The sequence below is a fragment of the Haemaphysalis longicornis genome, unplaced genomic scaffold, assembly GCF_048455015.1.
Source record: "Haemaphysalis longicornis isolate Haplotype H1 unplaced genomic scaffold, Haemaphysalis longicornis Haplotype H1 scaffold_6, whole genome shotgun sequence".
Lineage (NCBI taxonomy): Eukaryota > Metazoa > Arthropoda > Arachnida > Ixodida > Ixodidae > Haemaphysalis > Haemaphysalis longicornis.
In genome coordinates this window covers 21,179,154-21,195,770 of record NW_027526407.1, presented here as the reverse complement: position 1 = coordinate 21,195,770, position 16,617 = coordinate 21,179,154, and the positions used below count along the sequence as shown (strand labels likewise).

Below are 16,617 nucleotides of genomic sequence, written 5' to 3'. Positions count from 1 at the left end.
TATACGATGTATTTGCATCTTTCTTCGCTGTCGTTTTTTGCATTGTGCAATTTACGTCATCAAGTAGACTGGCACAAGCCACAGCTTCACTAGAATTCAGGGTCTCCACCCACGTGTGTGCACCGATTCTACTCACGTGCCATCACAAATTTGTGTCACGCGGCACGCACAATTCCACAATGTTAATAATGCCAATTCTTATTTTTTCGAATTTAGGGGATCAGAGGGGATCAGACCCCTTATAATCTCGGAGCTACCAATCCCTGGCAATCCCTCAAGTGAGCTATGTGCCACTAAAAAGCAAGAGAAACGACCATAACATGTGATCTAACGCTGGCAACGTGCGGCGATAGCCCATCGGTAGGACATTGTGCAGCTACTGTGAAGACTGCGGTTAAAATCGGGTTGAATCAGATACGCGTTTTAAGGCAAAAGCATTAGGTATCCTATCTGCACGAAGTCGTCCTCGTAGTTAGTGTTGTACGGTCAGAAAATAGCAACCACTGTAAAGAGCCTATAACAAACTTTTGTTATACGGCTGGATTGGAACCCGGATGTCAAGAGAGCCCGCCCCAAGCCTTACCACTGAGCTACTGTGAAGTAGAAGCTTCTATTTCTCTGTAACCGAGCGGCCACCGCAAGTTGCCAGCTGTTGAACATATGTGACGGTCGTTGTTCCTTTCATTGTTCCATACGCCTACTGAGGGCCAAAAATGGGGATATTTTATTGTGTATTTCACAATAGTGAGAAAATTGTGAATTGGAAAAGTACAAGTTTTAGGATGATGTGTGCCTCGCTGTGCAAGGAGAACAAGCACCTGACACTGGAAGGAGAACATACGAAAGGCTAAAAAGAAGCCAACATGCTTAGGAGAAAAAAAAGGAGGTCAAGTCAATTTGCACCAAACTACTAAACAGAAATCGCAGAAGGTGGCGCAAATACTGCGTAGAAATAAAGGCGTTCTCAAATAAGTACCGCATGGCTTTCGCTTTCAAAGCATTTAAACTGACTTCTGTGCACAGAATAATTCTAATTACTCTTTACAAAGAAACCCGTTATCTTCACAGAATAACAGCCACACGTTTCCGCAAATGGGGCACTCGAGGCTGTCCCTTCTATAATGACGAGGATCAGTGCCAAACACGTGCATCGGAAGTGGGTAGGCTGAGCGACGGTCTTTGGGAAATAAATTTGAACAGAGATTCGTTTCAATCTTTTCAATATTGTCCCTGTCATTATTGAATGAAAACGGGAACGCGCAAAATGAACAAATGAACCCGCAAAATGAACAAAGCAAGAATCTCGTTGATCGCCACTCCCCCCGTTTCTTTGGATACGGCGTTTTTTACGACATCATAGAAAGAGTAACCCTAACTAAACTTCTCCAAAAGTGGCATTCCGTGTTACGATTCTTTTGATCTTAGGCCGCGTCTTTTACCAACAGACACGTTTTCGGTAATGAGTTAAAGTGTCCTAATCCGACAAAACGGCAGTGTATCTGGAATCGACGGCGAGTTTTTCCAATTATTTCGGTGTCCCGTGGCATTGGTTGTTTTCTTTTTGAACCCCATATTTCGGAATACGCCATTTTATAAATTTTTGTACCAATGTTTTAGTAGGTTGTAAGCAACCATGTGTTGAGTTTTTTATCAAGTTGCCAAAACCTCTACTTTATTTTGATCTCAGCCAACCTGTACAAACTAGGGCATTCAAGGGGGTTATTCGCCGTATTTTGAATCTCGCTTTGTCATTGATAGGGTCTTTTTCTTCTTCGTGGGGCATATGTACCCCCAAAAAAACCCTACCCAGTCAAAGGTCTGTGCTGACTAGTCTATTTTAAGTTGTATTTTTGAGTTTTGGCTTCATCGCCTTCGGCGAATGTACTCCTACCATGTTCAATGAGTGGCTTTCTGTATCAACAAAGAGAGATGCCTACATAGCATACTAGCCTTTTTCATTAGAACACCTGCTCGGCTGAAAGTGTATGCTAATTTTCATACATTTGGACTTTTTATATATTGTATTGATATATTGTATCTAATTTTTATATGCGACATTTTCATATATTTCAGGAACAAGCTGACGAAGGCTTGAGTGAGGTCTACACCGACTACACAGAATACTTACCATTTCCAGACCGTGTTCGCTGCTGGTGACATGAACTGTTGCGATTTTTTCTTCATCCTCATAAAGATATTTTTCAATGTCCGCACCATCGTACTGTGAAGAAACAATATTTTACCGCTTTCATACGCACGCTAGTAAATAAACGGAAATACACGGAAAGCCTACAAAGTGCGGGAGGGAGGTGCACAGCAGCGTTATGTTCTGTCGAAATAAATTACTACCAACGCATGTCCTTTCGCAGCGCGGGATAGTTTAACTGACTATCAAGTATGCTACACAAATACTGCATTTATTTAAAACCAATGATTGCAATATCACACAGTCCGCAAAACAATACGACCATGTAAAGAATGCGAACTAAGCCAAACTGAGTCTTTGGCATTTTCTTTCAGGAACACCAGAACTATTATCAAGACCGGCTTCGTATTTTCAATTCAATTCAATCCAATTTTTTTATTTTTTCCGTGGTTCCTGATTTGGCATAAATAAAACATTAATGAGCAGAAACTGTAGAGATGTCTTGGCCTATTCTGCAATTAGTATAGAAAAGAAACTACTTCACTCTTGTACCCGAAAATTTCATTTCTAAGAAACCTTGAGTAGCGATCCATAAATGTGACAACTAAAAAAACGAGAATTCCAATTTAGGGGTTAACTACTCAAATAACCTACGATAATCGTGCGTGTGCTGAATTTGTAGTAATAAATCAAAAACCGTTTTGTGGTTTGTCACAACGCTTCTAAGTTAGCAATGTTTAGTTTGCCTTGGTCATCTTTTGTCCATTGGTTATATGAGAGATAAGAAAAAGACTACAGTGTTTTACGGAATGCTTCTAAGCTCTTTTAAACAGCAGTAAAACCAAATTTTTATGCCTATTGTGGACTCAGGCACACTTGGGCAAAGCGACCTTCAAGTGCAGACGAAAGAGTTATTTTTGTCATTGGAGGATATTTTTGATCTGCCATCTCTTGACGCCAACCCACAAATTCGTATTTTGCCGCAATACTCTTCTGCTAAGACTCCTTAAGAATCAAGTGTCCCAACAATTACGTTGTATTACTTCCTCACGAAAGCAGATAGCGAACACTCCATTTCACCTATACCCCACCCTCTTCTATTAAAATTCTGTATCACTGCCCCCTTTCTACCTGTATTGAGGGACGTTTAGGCACCTGATTTACTCGTTCTTGTGTCGCATTGCGCTACGCATCAACTACAGATAGTGTGCTCTGCGCAGCATTTATTGATGGTAAAATAATGGGGACTGGGAACACGAAGAATCGCTTGGTGTTAAAGCGAAGCTTTTCATTTGCACCCCCCCCCCCTCAAAGGGTTCTGTCGCTAGCGTTGGTGTCAACAAAAAACTCCCGCAAACAAATAAAAGAAGTTTCTGCCACCGCCACCAATGGAACCGGGGACGTATAGAGAAATGGAGCAAGAGCCCCTTGTCTTACCGATTGAGCTATAAGCCCATGCGGAGACGGGGGAGATAGACCATGCACTCACCGAGCACATCTGCGTGTTTACCCCTATGTGTTCTCGCTGAATGCAATGTGACAGCGCCACGCGACCTCTCAGGCCACGTGTAGCGGCCGTGTGGGCGCCTTGCGCATGTGCTAGGAGTTATAAATATTAAAAAGGTCACATCAATGCATGGCATCTCAGTCCTCCTTCGTCTCTGAAGCCGATCTCGTCGCCTCCGTTTGCGGCTTCAGAGAAGGAGGAGAAGTGAAATCATCTAACACCGGGTTTGAACTCCCTTTTACTTTATAAAAATACAGTTTCCCCTCATGTGCTTCCCCAATACATCCCAACCAACCACGGTTCATTAATCATACAATAATTGAACATTAGCAAAGACTATCTGTTTGAAATAATAAAGGGTGTGGTTCAGTGCTTTTTTCTGTGGTTTTACTCTTTATAGAGACACGTGTGTGAATTCAAGTGACGTCGCATGGTAATCCTTGTTTGTGCTATTTACAGCTTCGCTTTCCAACCACCTTTACATTGTGGATTGGCGCGCATTTTTTTTATAGGTAGCCTCCCGTAAGGAGCGATTTGTACTCTCTCCACATCCACTAATGAGAGTGTGTATATAGTTTCGTTCCGTGCGAACAGCGTATCCAGAGAGGTGGGCGATGCAGGATCATGACGCAACTTGCGCCTCGAAAGAGTTAACGCACCCTATCCTAAAAGAGTGACGCGGCTATTTGTTACCGGACCCAACCGGCGGCAAAGGACAGGCCAAGTTCTTCTAAAGATTGGCATCAGCATTCACTTTGATACTCTACCCCTCCTGAGCAGGCGACCGGGAAGTTGTTTTCAATTTCCGTCAAAGCCGGGAAGCAACTCGCTGCATGAGGCCAAGTCTCTTCACTCCGGGCCTCTCACAAGTTTCAAACAGCGGTGTGAAGTCGCGGTGACAAGGGTAATTAAAGCTTAATTCAGACAAACTTGTTTCACGCTGTAGTGTGTCCCAAATTTTTAAAAATTCTTTCGCTTGGTTGGGAAGCTTGTGGATCACGAGCGCATGCCATCAATAAAAAAAAATGGGCCGATTTTTCATCTGAAAGATATGCGTCAGCGGCATATGTCGCGGGCTTGAATTAAATTGTCCTTTTACAAGGACGTCCTGTAGCAGCAAGAAGCCCCCTCGACTTAAAAAATCGAAAGAATAGCGACCGAGCCCGAAAACGGTTTGCTACTCAACACTCAGGGTAGCCGGTGTGTGCGGTTTAATGTAGATGAGAACATTCGAAACGCGTCGGCTGTTGCTGCGCATTGTAAGCCCCTGCTCCACAGGCGGAGCGCCTCACTCACATGATTCTTAGGATAACGATTTACTAGTTTACTTGTGAGAAATTCTGCTGTAACCTTAAAGCATTACGCCCCGGGTGAATGACCCTCGGAAATAAAAGGTGAAGCAGCGCTAAAAATGAGGTAAACGGCACAGCTGTCACTGCGGTGTAATGTACTCGGTTTCGCTGTCTTGAAAAAAAAAGACGAATGAGATACACAATGAATAAAAGAAAAGCTCGGAGGACACTTAAGCACTTCAGTTATGCTGTGAATCGAACTCAATATTTTCCCTCTGAACGCCGCACAGTGCCCAATTCAACACTGCAGGTTACTCTGAATCACGAAACCCGGGATTTGAGGTTACAGCCGTGCTGGTGGACGAACGAAGTAGAAGTGGCTGGAGTGGAAAGCACGGCCCTGGCCGTTCGCAAAATTATCTGGCTTAAATCCAACCCAGCGACCTTCAATGTGAACCTTGGCATACCCGTGCGCTTTATTTTCCGTTTTATTCCGCGGCAGCGCTATAAAGACACAAGGCGGCCCGCAGAGGGTTGCCGCTACAGACAACTATGTAAAGCAACAACGCCGACTGTTTTGACTAAAGCTCACTTTAAAGCTTTTTCCACACGAACGGGCTAATAGAGGAAACAAAACTAAAAAATTCATCGCAAATAAGCAAAGAAAAATGCAGGTTCACTTCAAGGAACTTTCTGGGCCAAATGCGGTATTGATCCTAATACTCCAGGCTTTAAGCTCTTCATCTGTCGTTCCTTTGCGGAAAGCCCTTTATAAATGCTTTAATTGCCCTCCTTATTGGCAAGGTCTTTGAAACGCTCAGAGGCACGAAAGAAAATTTACGTGGGCGACTGTGTCACCATTATACCTTATCGATAGTTGGAAAACCCTTTGTGTGTTGTGGTAGTTGTCTTTGTTTTAATTAAGACCTGCCCAGCGGTGGCCGTATTTTAGTCACGGCAGAGATATATGCGTGGAGCGTCGTCTTCGCGCAATGAAGGTGGCGGGGGTGTTAGCTGGAAGAAATGATACTGCAGCGAGCAGCAGCTTTCTAGATCACCTTGTTGCAATTTGTGTTCTATTGCATCTTCTTCTGTGGCAAACTTCCTTGTGCGACCAGGTATCACATGTGACTCTAAGCGACATGCTTCAGAGTTCATCGCTGTAGAGACGGCGCAGATGCTGTTGTTGCAACTTTTATTAGAGCGAAGTTGTAGTGTTCTTACTTATGACGTATGTAACGCGACTACGAATGAAGTAAAAGAAAACAACGCTTCCTGTGGTGGGAATCGAGCTTGGGTTTATAGCGTTAGAAAGCAGGCGTGTATCCGTTTACTCAATATCGACATGGTCGAAGCGGTTTAAATTTTAGGGTGAGGATTATGGACGTGCAAAATCGCACAGAAAAATCCTGCACCCCACCGTGTCAAGACGACGAAGGTCAGTTCCGAGGAAGCTTCGCGTTCAACATTCGTTTCTGTCAGTCAGAGCTGTGCCCGATTGTTTTTTACCCGGGACGGCTATAGGCGATGGATACGAGGGTGGGTTGTATGGAGCGTTGCGCCCTTGGAGGGAAGAGTATGCTATCTCTCAGACTTGAAAAAAAGGCTGGATTAGCCAAAGAAGGTGACGTTGACGGTCGGACCTGCTGCCGGAAGATCTACTATATACAAATCGTGCAAGATAACTTCATATAAACGTATTTGCAATGAGGAAGGTGCGTTCGAGTCTTAAGTAACACGGTTGATAGGATAGTTGGACAAACAGAAACGTGTCGGGTAATGGGGTTGTGTTTTTATTACGAGCGTCTTTATCCTTTTCACATTGGTCGTTTTTTTTTTCTCTCAGTTAGTACTACTGAGATGTCAGGCCAATCGCCCTGTGAGCCACAAATATACGCAGTTAGGATAAATGCTTTTCGCTATTTATGTAATTAGCATACCCTTTACACGTGTAGTCCAACGTAACAGGCATTGCGTCCTCCTAGTATAATCCTAACGATCATTTGGTTTGCGTTTTTTTCGCTCTTCACTGCTACTGAGCTGTAAATACGTTGCCAATCGCCATGTTTAGCTATACATATCCGCTCGTATGGCAAAGTGGATTTGCTACATTCGTAATTAGCATGCTAAGAATAAGCCTGAGGCCCCTCGGAGAGCAAACATGGCCTCTAATTAACATCATCATGATTCTTTTCCATTTGCGTTGTTTCGTATGGTTTTTAGATTTCGTCTTCTCCTTCGATTTTAGGATGCTGCCGCGTATGCACAAAGTGCAATTGCTTATATGGTTAATTTTTTGTTTCCTTCTTCTTTGCTCCTGTACGCCTGATGTATTCGCTCTTAGTCTAAACATGCTCTACTACCACTGCCAGTAGTTTGCTGTAAGTGCTTGCGTAGCCCTCACTACCCATCTCTAACACAAGTTTTAATGGCAAAGGCCGCAGCGCCTTTATTGGGTTCCCGTTTGTTTGTTAGTGCCAATTCTCTATGATGCTGCATAGTATTTCCATGATAGTTTATAGCTAGGGGCGTTAGAACGTTGCACACACTGAACAGCGCTAAGACGGGATCTGAGTGAAGAATAACAATCACGGGCACTGCAGGAGATGCGTGTTGGAATGGCCTTGTGCACGAAGCGTGATTTTATCGCAGAATAAATAATCCTTTTTCCTTTGCGTTTATTCAGTTTGCGTTTAGGGGACGTATTTCCTACCGTTTCAAGATCATGCCGAAGCAGAACTCTGCATGTCCGCATTGTAGGCATATAGTTCTTCCACATTAGAATTTTGAACGTTCTGTAAGGAAGTCAGCATGCAATATATTGTATGCCTAAAAGTTGAGTTTGAATGGCACTAGTATAGCAGTGAAATTTAGCTTATGTTTAGCGCAGCTCAATATATTCACGTTAAGAAAAAGTTTATCTCGGCGAGTTGGAATAGATACTTCGTGGTAAAAGTGGGTATTACGTGAGCACCGATGGTAGAAGAGTTCTATTCTATTCCACATGCTGTTTTGTTGCAAATTTTCAGTGTATGGAATGTTTGACTCCACGAAGACGTTTTATTGATAGCGCAAGCCTGAAGATCCATATGGTGACATCGAACTATCTCATGTTGTCCGGTGTTTTCAGGTTTTGCTTTCTGTTTTGTCAATTCACCGCGAAATTACTGTCAAAGAATCCATCGTCCATTATAATGGCGGAGTTGCGTTTCGCAATGCTGCTGAGGTATCCCTCGGAGGCTTCTTGAAATTGCTTGCGCGATACGTGAGGTTGACACACGCAGCGGGGTGTGATAAAGCTTGCGTACAAAAGCGGAAACTCTGACTCGGCCGCACGTTGCCCATTTAATTTGCAGTATATTTTCCAAAGGAAAGTCGGAGGTTCTTTTGAAAACGAGCGGCATGGCGTGAATCTGATGTCGTTTAGATATGTTAATCACTACCTTATCTTGGTTCAAAGCATTTCACGCAGCAGTAAACTTATAGGTGTCACGGACAAGTTCAAGAAAGAAATGTTCGGGCATTGACTAGAGGTTTCAGGTACCAATGCGACGTTAACTAGAGACTTTGTGGATCTAAATCAAGTTTATATCGTCACGCCACGGCTTTATCACTAAGCGAAGTCCATAAAAAAATAGCTCAGCTATCAATCGGTTCAATGAAAGGTAGCAAAGAATGGTGTCGCCATATCCTGCGCAAGCTGCGCGTTAATAAAAACATCGGAAAATTTTAAAGAACGATGTGTCGCTGCTCCGATGTACCGGTCACAAAACGCTGCATTTTCAAATGAGTGTGTTCTTTTGACTTTCGAAAAAAGTCACTCAGACATAAAGAAGGCTGGAAGGACAGAAGAAACAAAATAGAAAAAAGCAGGATTTCCGGACACAAAGGCAGCGGCCATTCGTTACCGACATTCTACTTCACATTACCTGAAGAAAATGGCGTCAAGATATGGGGTGCGCACGATCTTTCAGGCCTAACACAAATTGGTGACCGTTTCGCCAGCTGTCCAAAGTATGGCAGAAAAGAATGCAGTAAATAAGAAAAACATGGCGGATAAAATAAAGAACAAATTTTAAATGCAAAATGGCGTTGTTTGCAGTTTATTTATCATGTACGGAATGAAATAAGTAGGTCAAACTTTTCCTTGCCTGAATGTTGTACTTCGTGAATATCGGAGCTCCCTAGAAGTGTCACAAAATGTTCGCATTGAGCTGGACATTGCCACGAGTGCACCTACCCCATCAGGACTGGCCGACACGCTAGCAGACACAGAAACGCTCAACAGAAGATTTAATACAATTAAACCTCGAATAACGAAGTTTGCAAAAAATGCAGCTTTTCGTTACATGCAAGTTTCGAGTTAAGGCTTGCGTGAATGAAGCAGTAACAAAACCAGTCTGCTAGACATCAGGGACGGTGAGTTCACCAATAAAGGTTTTATTTCAAAGTGAAAAACTTGGTGATTTGCGCCCGCTTTCCCGCGAGCTCAATCACTACACCGCACCCCAAACAGGCAAAGTCACGTACCACCTTATGCGCAAACGCAACTCACGTAAGCCTTTCTCCTTCTGAAAGTATTCAGTGCGTTAACACGTTTCGAAGACCAAAGCTATGCTGAAAAGTCGCCGTTCTGCGAATTTAAAGGAGCCATGAAGAGAAAATGCAAGTTGATTCTATTCGAAAGATTTCGTGTTTTATAGTGCCCCCAGCGCTTGTCCGGATACAAACGGTGCTTTATTCACTGAGAAATCAAACAATTTAGGTTAAAAGTTTGATTTTCCCGCTCAATCGTGCGTTTTCGTGGTCCCAAATGACATCACAGGAACCGACCGCTCTGCAGCCTAGAGTACCTTCATTCACGCATCCGCCGTACAGGGTAGAGACACGTATACGCTGGCGCCGCCATTTTCGGTTGCTCGCTCGCCGCCGAAGCAAGTCATTGTGTCAAAACCGCGCTAAAATTATCGCCGCAACGCGGTTTACTGAAGAAGTTTGAATCATATTGTCTGTTTCGCGTTGCTAGGTCTCGTCGGAAACGAAAAGAATAACGCGTTGAGCCCGTTGGCCCAATTGCGGCGGCACGGGACCGTTCAAAGGTTGTCTCCACCCTGTAGAGCGGTGTTTGTTTGTTCCCACGTTTCTTTACGTTCCGTAACCTAGATGGCGCCACCATACCGTGGCAAGCGTTTGGTTTGTTTTTGCCCGCATTTAAACCTGGCTTGTTTTTGTTCTGGGAGAAAATATTCGTTCCCTGAAACAGTGCTCGCTCGACAAATGGGGTCACGTAAGACATCGTTGCTTGCGTCAATCGGCCAGTGTCGTCTGAGACAACCCCAAGCCCCGTAGTGCTGTGCAGCTAAACCAAGCATGCTGTGCGCAGTACGAACAGCAGAACGCATCAGTACTTCTATGTCTACATGTGCTTTCGTAACTTCCACTGTTGGTCCCATCATTCTTATTGCTTTGTAAAGAATGTGCCCTAAATTCAAGCGCAAATCGCTCGTTCGTCTAGTTTGTAAGCTCTACCTAATTTGCGTCTGCTTCTGCCAGCCTCCGCCAATCGCAGAGCTTAGCTCATGTGACGTCATAGGTTCTGTTGCGGGAAATGAGCTGGTGGGTCGCATGACTATTCCCGTTTTTCCTAATTATGTAGCTTATTTGAGCGAAGTTTACGTTAAAAGTGGTGTCAGTATGATTCTAACGAGACAATCTTTTGAATGAACCAAACTTGTGTTTTCTCTTCATGGCTCCTTTAATGCCTTTTCCGCACTCAACATTGGTGAGTGGTTGCTAGCCAGGATACTTTACCGGGCCGCGACGTGCGTCTTTCTCGTCGACGGAGTTGGCATTTAAAATTTCGGATTTGTCTTTTCACAAGATAAAAATTTTCGTTTTCTGGCAGCAGAACCGAAACCACAAGGTAGCAGCGGTGACGCGCACCTACACACCGAGAAGCAGGCGTAGCACCGAACCTTGACCGCAGACGCACGTGGAAACGGACAGTAGTTTGCGGCGCGGGTGAAATGCTTTAAATTAGTACATTTCTCTAGCTGAATTAGTACCTTTCTCTAGCCGAGTCATCAGAAAAATGGTAAAAACAATGACTCACCAACGTAGGAAATTTATTACCCCAAGGTTAACCATCGCAACGCCTTCGGTATATACAGGTCGCAAAACAAATGGACTTCAATGGGGTTTTAGAAGTAGTATTCCTCAATTTAACGAAGTTAAATCCAGGAATAAGTTACATAGAAGCTCTTTACATATAGGTTTAACTGTAGAGCCACTCCTATTGAAAGAATAAGAAAGCTGGGGTAATTAGCCATCTTTAGTGCTGCTATTTGACACTGAGTTCGTTTTTTTATTGATGTTGACAATTTGTCTTGCATTCATTTTTTAGGTTATTACTTTGCGGTGTGATTACTTGTAAAAGTTTGATTGTGGTCGCAAAGCCAACCTAATCTGGTTGCAGATTTTGAAAGTGGCTTTATTGAAACGGCGGCGCCAATAGGCCATGTAAATTTATGATATTTTTCTGAATACCTTTTAGATGCGAGCAGTGCGTTGTCCTACGTGCTTGCCGTTCTTCGTATGTATAGTGTGTTTCCCACAATAACGTTTACGAACACGCTAATTTTTGGTCCTAACACGCAAAAAAATGGTATTTGAAACAATTTTTAGTAATAACACACCAACAAATAGGGTTTCTGGAATACGCACGAATCGAGTGACGGTGACACCATCTTCTTCCGTTAAGACTCGGAGTTTTGGAGCTGCCACAGAGGCTTTCCGAAGGTTCAGTGTCAAATCATCGTGGACACGCATGACCATTCTTCCTTCTGGAGACCGCTCCTCGAGTAACCTTGGGTAAACTAGCCTGGGTTCTGGTTTTTGGAATCCTGCGCACAAAATATAAGACCTTTTGTTTAGAAGAAAACTTCCAGGAAAATAATGCAGGCGGAAAAGAAGACAAAACAGCACCAGGACCAATCGGTCAGTCAAGACGGTCTCATCTTTGCTTCTGTTCTCATGTATTGTTTTGTAGAGTTCTTATTGTCCTCTGTCTACAATAGAAACTAGAGAGGCGCTAGTTTGACGTTCAACTCAAATTTAACTATTACGATTCTTCCCCCATGTTATCGCGGTACACATTCTACCTCCATTTGCGTTAAAGATATCCCGACGGTGGCTCAGCATATACCCATTCAAAGGCTAATAATCCGCCATTGCAGTACATCAGAAAATAAAATAAATGTGAGCCTTGGTATTTAGAAGCGTTTGAAAACCACAATATTGGCAAACCTTCCACTAGACAGGAAATGCTAGAAATTTGGCTTAGATTAGCAGAAAGTGCATGTTTTGTGGGAAGGTATAGAAGCTCGCTAATGACCTTGGGCCACCGGTAACACATTTAACTTGCCCAGTGCTGCGTAACATTTATAACTGAAGTTCTGCGCTACCTCAATCACACAAACAGACAGGTTTGATTAGGTCAGTACCGAACCCAGGAAAAATAAGAAGTATGGGCCCTAGTTTCCTTGTTAAAATGTTTCCTTCATTGGTACATTGTTCAAAACAGCTAAATGGGTGCGTCAACTCTGTCCGCACTGTGAAAAAAGCACAGAAAATATCCCAGCCGATTGATAGCATTCTTGTAAACCTATGCGTCGTCAATGTGTTCGACGGATTACTGAAGAGCCCATATAAAAGGCATGTTGTGCTTTGCTAGTGGCCGCTTCGCAATCCCTGTGGGGAGGGCAGCTTTATTGAGGAGGGCGAAACCGACCGGTGCAGCGATTGTCTGAACTGTAGATGAGAAAAAGTACACGTGTATCATCTGGAGTTATTGTGTGCAAGCGCAGACATCAATAGCATCATCATCATCATCACCACCACCACCAAAACTCTACACGGGTTTAATGCAGGGCGAAGGCCTCTTCCATTGGCCTCCAACCCACCTGTCTTGCACTGTGAGAGTCCATTCTTTGCCTCCGAATTTCCGTATTTCATCACTCCATTGCGTTGATGGCCTTCCCCGCCTTCTACACCTGCCTCTTGGAATCCACTGGTTTACCCTAGGGGCCCACGAGCGTCATTTATTTTAAGTACATGGGAAGCCCGAGTGAATTTCTTTTTATCACCTACACAAAGTTTGTCCCTGATTCAGGAAGCTCGTTGCCTGTCAGTAGGGGCTACTCCGCTCAATCTTCGTTCATTGCCCGGTCAGCCGGTATACGTTTTCTTTCCAGTGAATTAGCAAGGCGCCAAGTTGCAGCTACATATATCATTACCAACAGTATGGTTCTGCTGCATATACTTCTAATTGATACAGGTAGCGAACATTCTATTGTGTGGGAGTGATTGCGTTGTGCTCGCCAGCACATATCTTTTCTGCGCCTGATTTCTCTCTCGTGCTTGGGTTCAGATCAGATCGCCTATGCGAGTCAGCCATGTATGTTAGCACTTATTATAGCGTTTAGCCACATGTGCTAAAAAGGGCGCTTTCGGCATGTTAATTAATTATTACGTTAGATTTATTCCTGTTTATTTAAAGCCCACGGCAATGCTTTTTTATTTTAAACCCTCAAACAATTTTTGAAGGCGTTCTGCAGTCGCACCTAACAAGAATATGCGATCTGCAAACATAAAATGGTTGAAGTATTACCCGTTTATTATTAATCGTGTGTTTTCCAAGTCAAGCTTCTTAAATACCTCCTGCAGACATGCTGGGAGCAGTTTCAGCGACATGGTACACCCTGTCTTATTCCATTTCGGATCGGTAATTTGCCGCTTTGCTTGTGAACGATTATCGTCTCCGCCATCCCATATATAGGCTAAGCACCCCTTCCTAATGTATGTTGAGTACCCACTGTTGGGTAGCCTGTCCTAAACACAGCCTGCTCTATGAGTTGGGGGAAATTTAGGCTGTACCTTTTGTGGTTTAATATTACATTGGTAAACTTCTCGTATACAGCTGCTAGTAGGCTGTGTGGACTGTAGTTTTTAAGTTCTTTGGTATCTCCCTTCGTATTATTAGCTACCATGTTGGCGTTCTTCCAGGCTATGAGCACTTCTTGAGTCCTTTAGCGTTCTAAAAATAGTGCAGCGGGCTTTTGCAGTATACATATTACCCCTTTAGTTTAAATAATCCAGGCTTACGCCGTCGCCACCTTCAGCCTTTCTCATATTTATGCCTTGAAAGCCTTTTCTACTTCATCTTTAGTTTGAGTGAAGCCCCCATCAGTGGTGGTTTCACGTAAGTGCGCAGCTCGGGGAGTTTTGTTTGGGCACGAGCATGTTTAGTTTTTGGATGTGGGCGACGAGCGTATGTTTGTATATTATAATATATTTAAGTAGGGTTATCTTTAGCAAATACAGCATGTAGGCGTAAAGAGAATAGCTTCACAGTGTCCTTGAAATAATAGGAAAACTAGCATCATCATTGTAATGTTCTTGGAAGGTTACAGCACAACACTTGGAATGTCAGACGAGAATTATTACGTTAACCAGTTAACCTGGGCTGAAATGTCTGGCACGAGCCCGTAAGCTGACCTACCTTAAGGCGGAATAGGTACGTAGGCCCACCGAAGGGTTTTTTATAAATCACGTCGACAAAAAATTATTTTCCAACATGGCTTTGCAAACATTCATCAATTTTAGTAACCAGCCTGGGAGTGCAATGTTGTAATGGCTTGTGCTTTGTATAGGTATGACATTTATGGTGCGTTTGCGGATCGTTTTGAAGATTTCTTAGACGCAGTGTGAACTGTTTTTTTATTTTTGTTACTACACGCGGCGAAGCTCCACCTGCGCTTTGTTGGAGCCGTTGTGAAGGCGTCTGGAATAATTAAGAACTGATTATGCTAACTAACAGACGTCGATATCTCGACACTCTGGGGTCTCGCTTTCGCCTTGATCTTATTCAATGAATATCGTTAGACTATTCTTCATCGCAAGCTACAATTGCTCAATTATTTCACCTTATGTGAAAAAAACATACCAAAAAAGCAAGCTCACTTTGAACGCTCTCTATATATATTTACAATATGTATAATACAACAAAAGCCTGAGTAGGATGCTTCGATGCAAGTAGCTGGCACTGTGTATGAGTTCTGTGTCTATCACTTTTTGCAGAAAAAATTCCGGCAGGTAGGCACAACATGAGAAAAAACGAGGCAGTAAAACTGGCTACTATTGGTTACTCCGGAATGAATGCTCCCTTCCGCAACCTCCCCCCAAAACAAAGTCTACTTCTAAAAAAACTTTATCGCAGCCTCGGTGTACTGCAATTTCCCGGTGAACACCTAACCCTATGACAACCGTCTCTAGGGCTGATCAGTACTGACAAACAAAATCCTTTGACTTACCTTCGGCTGCTGCAAAAATAAACGCGATGATGATCGAGACCATGTTGAGTACTTCGCTGAACGGTTGTTCTACTAAAAATATTCCTTTAGTATTTATACAGGGCTGCTAAAGTTCATAGATTCTGCTTTACTCCTCTGAACAAAAGACACCCGGAGAAATCGTCTGTGGCTATTGTTAGTACACAAAAAGAGCATGACATCTGGACTTCCAACATATTTCCATACGCGTCACCTGAAGTCAGAAAGATGGCTGCTTCGAAGGTTCACCAGATTCGCTTGACGACAGCGACAGGCTGTTTTGTGCAGAAATGTAATTCGCCGAGAGTTATTCCTGGTTGTTTTCATGCTCGCATAGGTCTTTGGTGACGGTGGTAGGGGAATGAAGGTCCATCCCACTGTCTAAATATTTGGCACAGAGTCCATGCATTTTCTTCCTGAAATTTATCTCGGCATTATTTGTGGCGGAAATACGCAATAGAACAATATTACTGACTGCCTTGCAAACAATGTAACCACTCAGAGATATACAACTGCATCGGCAATACAGTGGGAGGCAAGTTATATTCATTAATGGCATACTCTTTAACCTCTACTACGTTTTGCAAAACTCAAATTGCCCCCACATGATGTGGATCTTTTGCAGGCTTCTCTGCGAGCATCAAGTTTGACATTCGTTTTTATAATCATTCATGACGGTTTCGTGTGCGAACATAGGCGCTATTATAAAGTCCACGCCCCCTTTAAAAGCGGTGGTTTGTCAACGCCAGTAGGAACCCTGAATGCTTCGTGACTAGCTTCACAATTCATCATCATAAACATGAACACCGCCAGCATATCTACGCCCGCGGCCGGGCAAAGGCCTCTCCTATTAATCTCCAATTTCTTGGTATTGTGCTAACTGCTACCAATTTAGTCCCGCAAACTTCTTTATCTCATCTGGCCATCTAACTTTCTGCCGCCATTTGCCACGCTTGTCTTCTCTAGGAATCCACTCTGTTACCTACTGAATCCACTCTGGCTTTGAAATTATGTGTCAATAAAGTGCACTACCCTGCCCCAGTTACCCGCCTTTTTTAGAATACAGATACACTCCTATCATGTTAGCCGCTCAAAATAAAATTGCAGTATTGGCGAGTGAAAGGTATTCGAAAATGATTTACTTTCTATTAATTTTACACTTTGCCAACTCCCAGTAACCGATATTGCAATGTTATAACATTGACCAATCATGCTCTAGAAGCACCTTTAGTGAGTGGCTTACACGAGAGAAATCATTATATTCCCCGTTCTTGTCAAATGCGT

The 16,617-nt window shown here is 43.3% G+C and overlaps 1 protein-coding gene across 1 annotated transcript in view; it reads right to left on the bottom strand.

The window, feature by feature from the left end:
• LOC144142293 (venom metalloproteinase BumaMPs1-like) overlaps positions 1-15,421 on the bottom strand; it is a 49,453-nt gene extending 34,032 nt beyond the window's left edge. The window contains exons 1-3 of the mRNA XM_077673690.1: positions 15,316-15,421; positions 11,669-11,847; positions 2,129-2,221 (exon numbers count right to left, since the gene is read on the bottom strand). Coding sequence (XP_077529816.1) covers positions 2,129-2,221; positions 11,669-11,847; positions 15,316-15,358 — 315 coding nt within the window. The 5' untranslated portion in view covers positions 15,359-15,421. The remainder of the gene's footprint in view (positions 1-2,128; positions 2,222-11,668; positions 11,848-15,315) is intronic.
• Between the last annotated feature and the right edge of the window lie 1,196 nt (positions 15,422-16,617).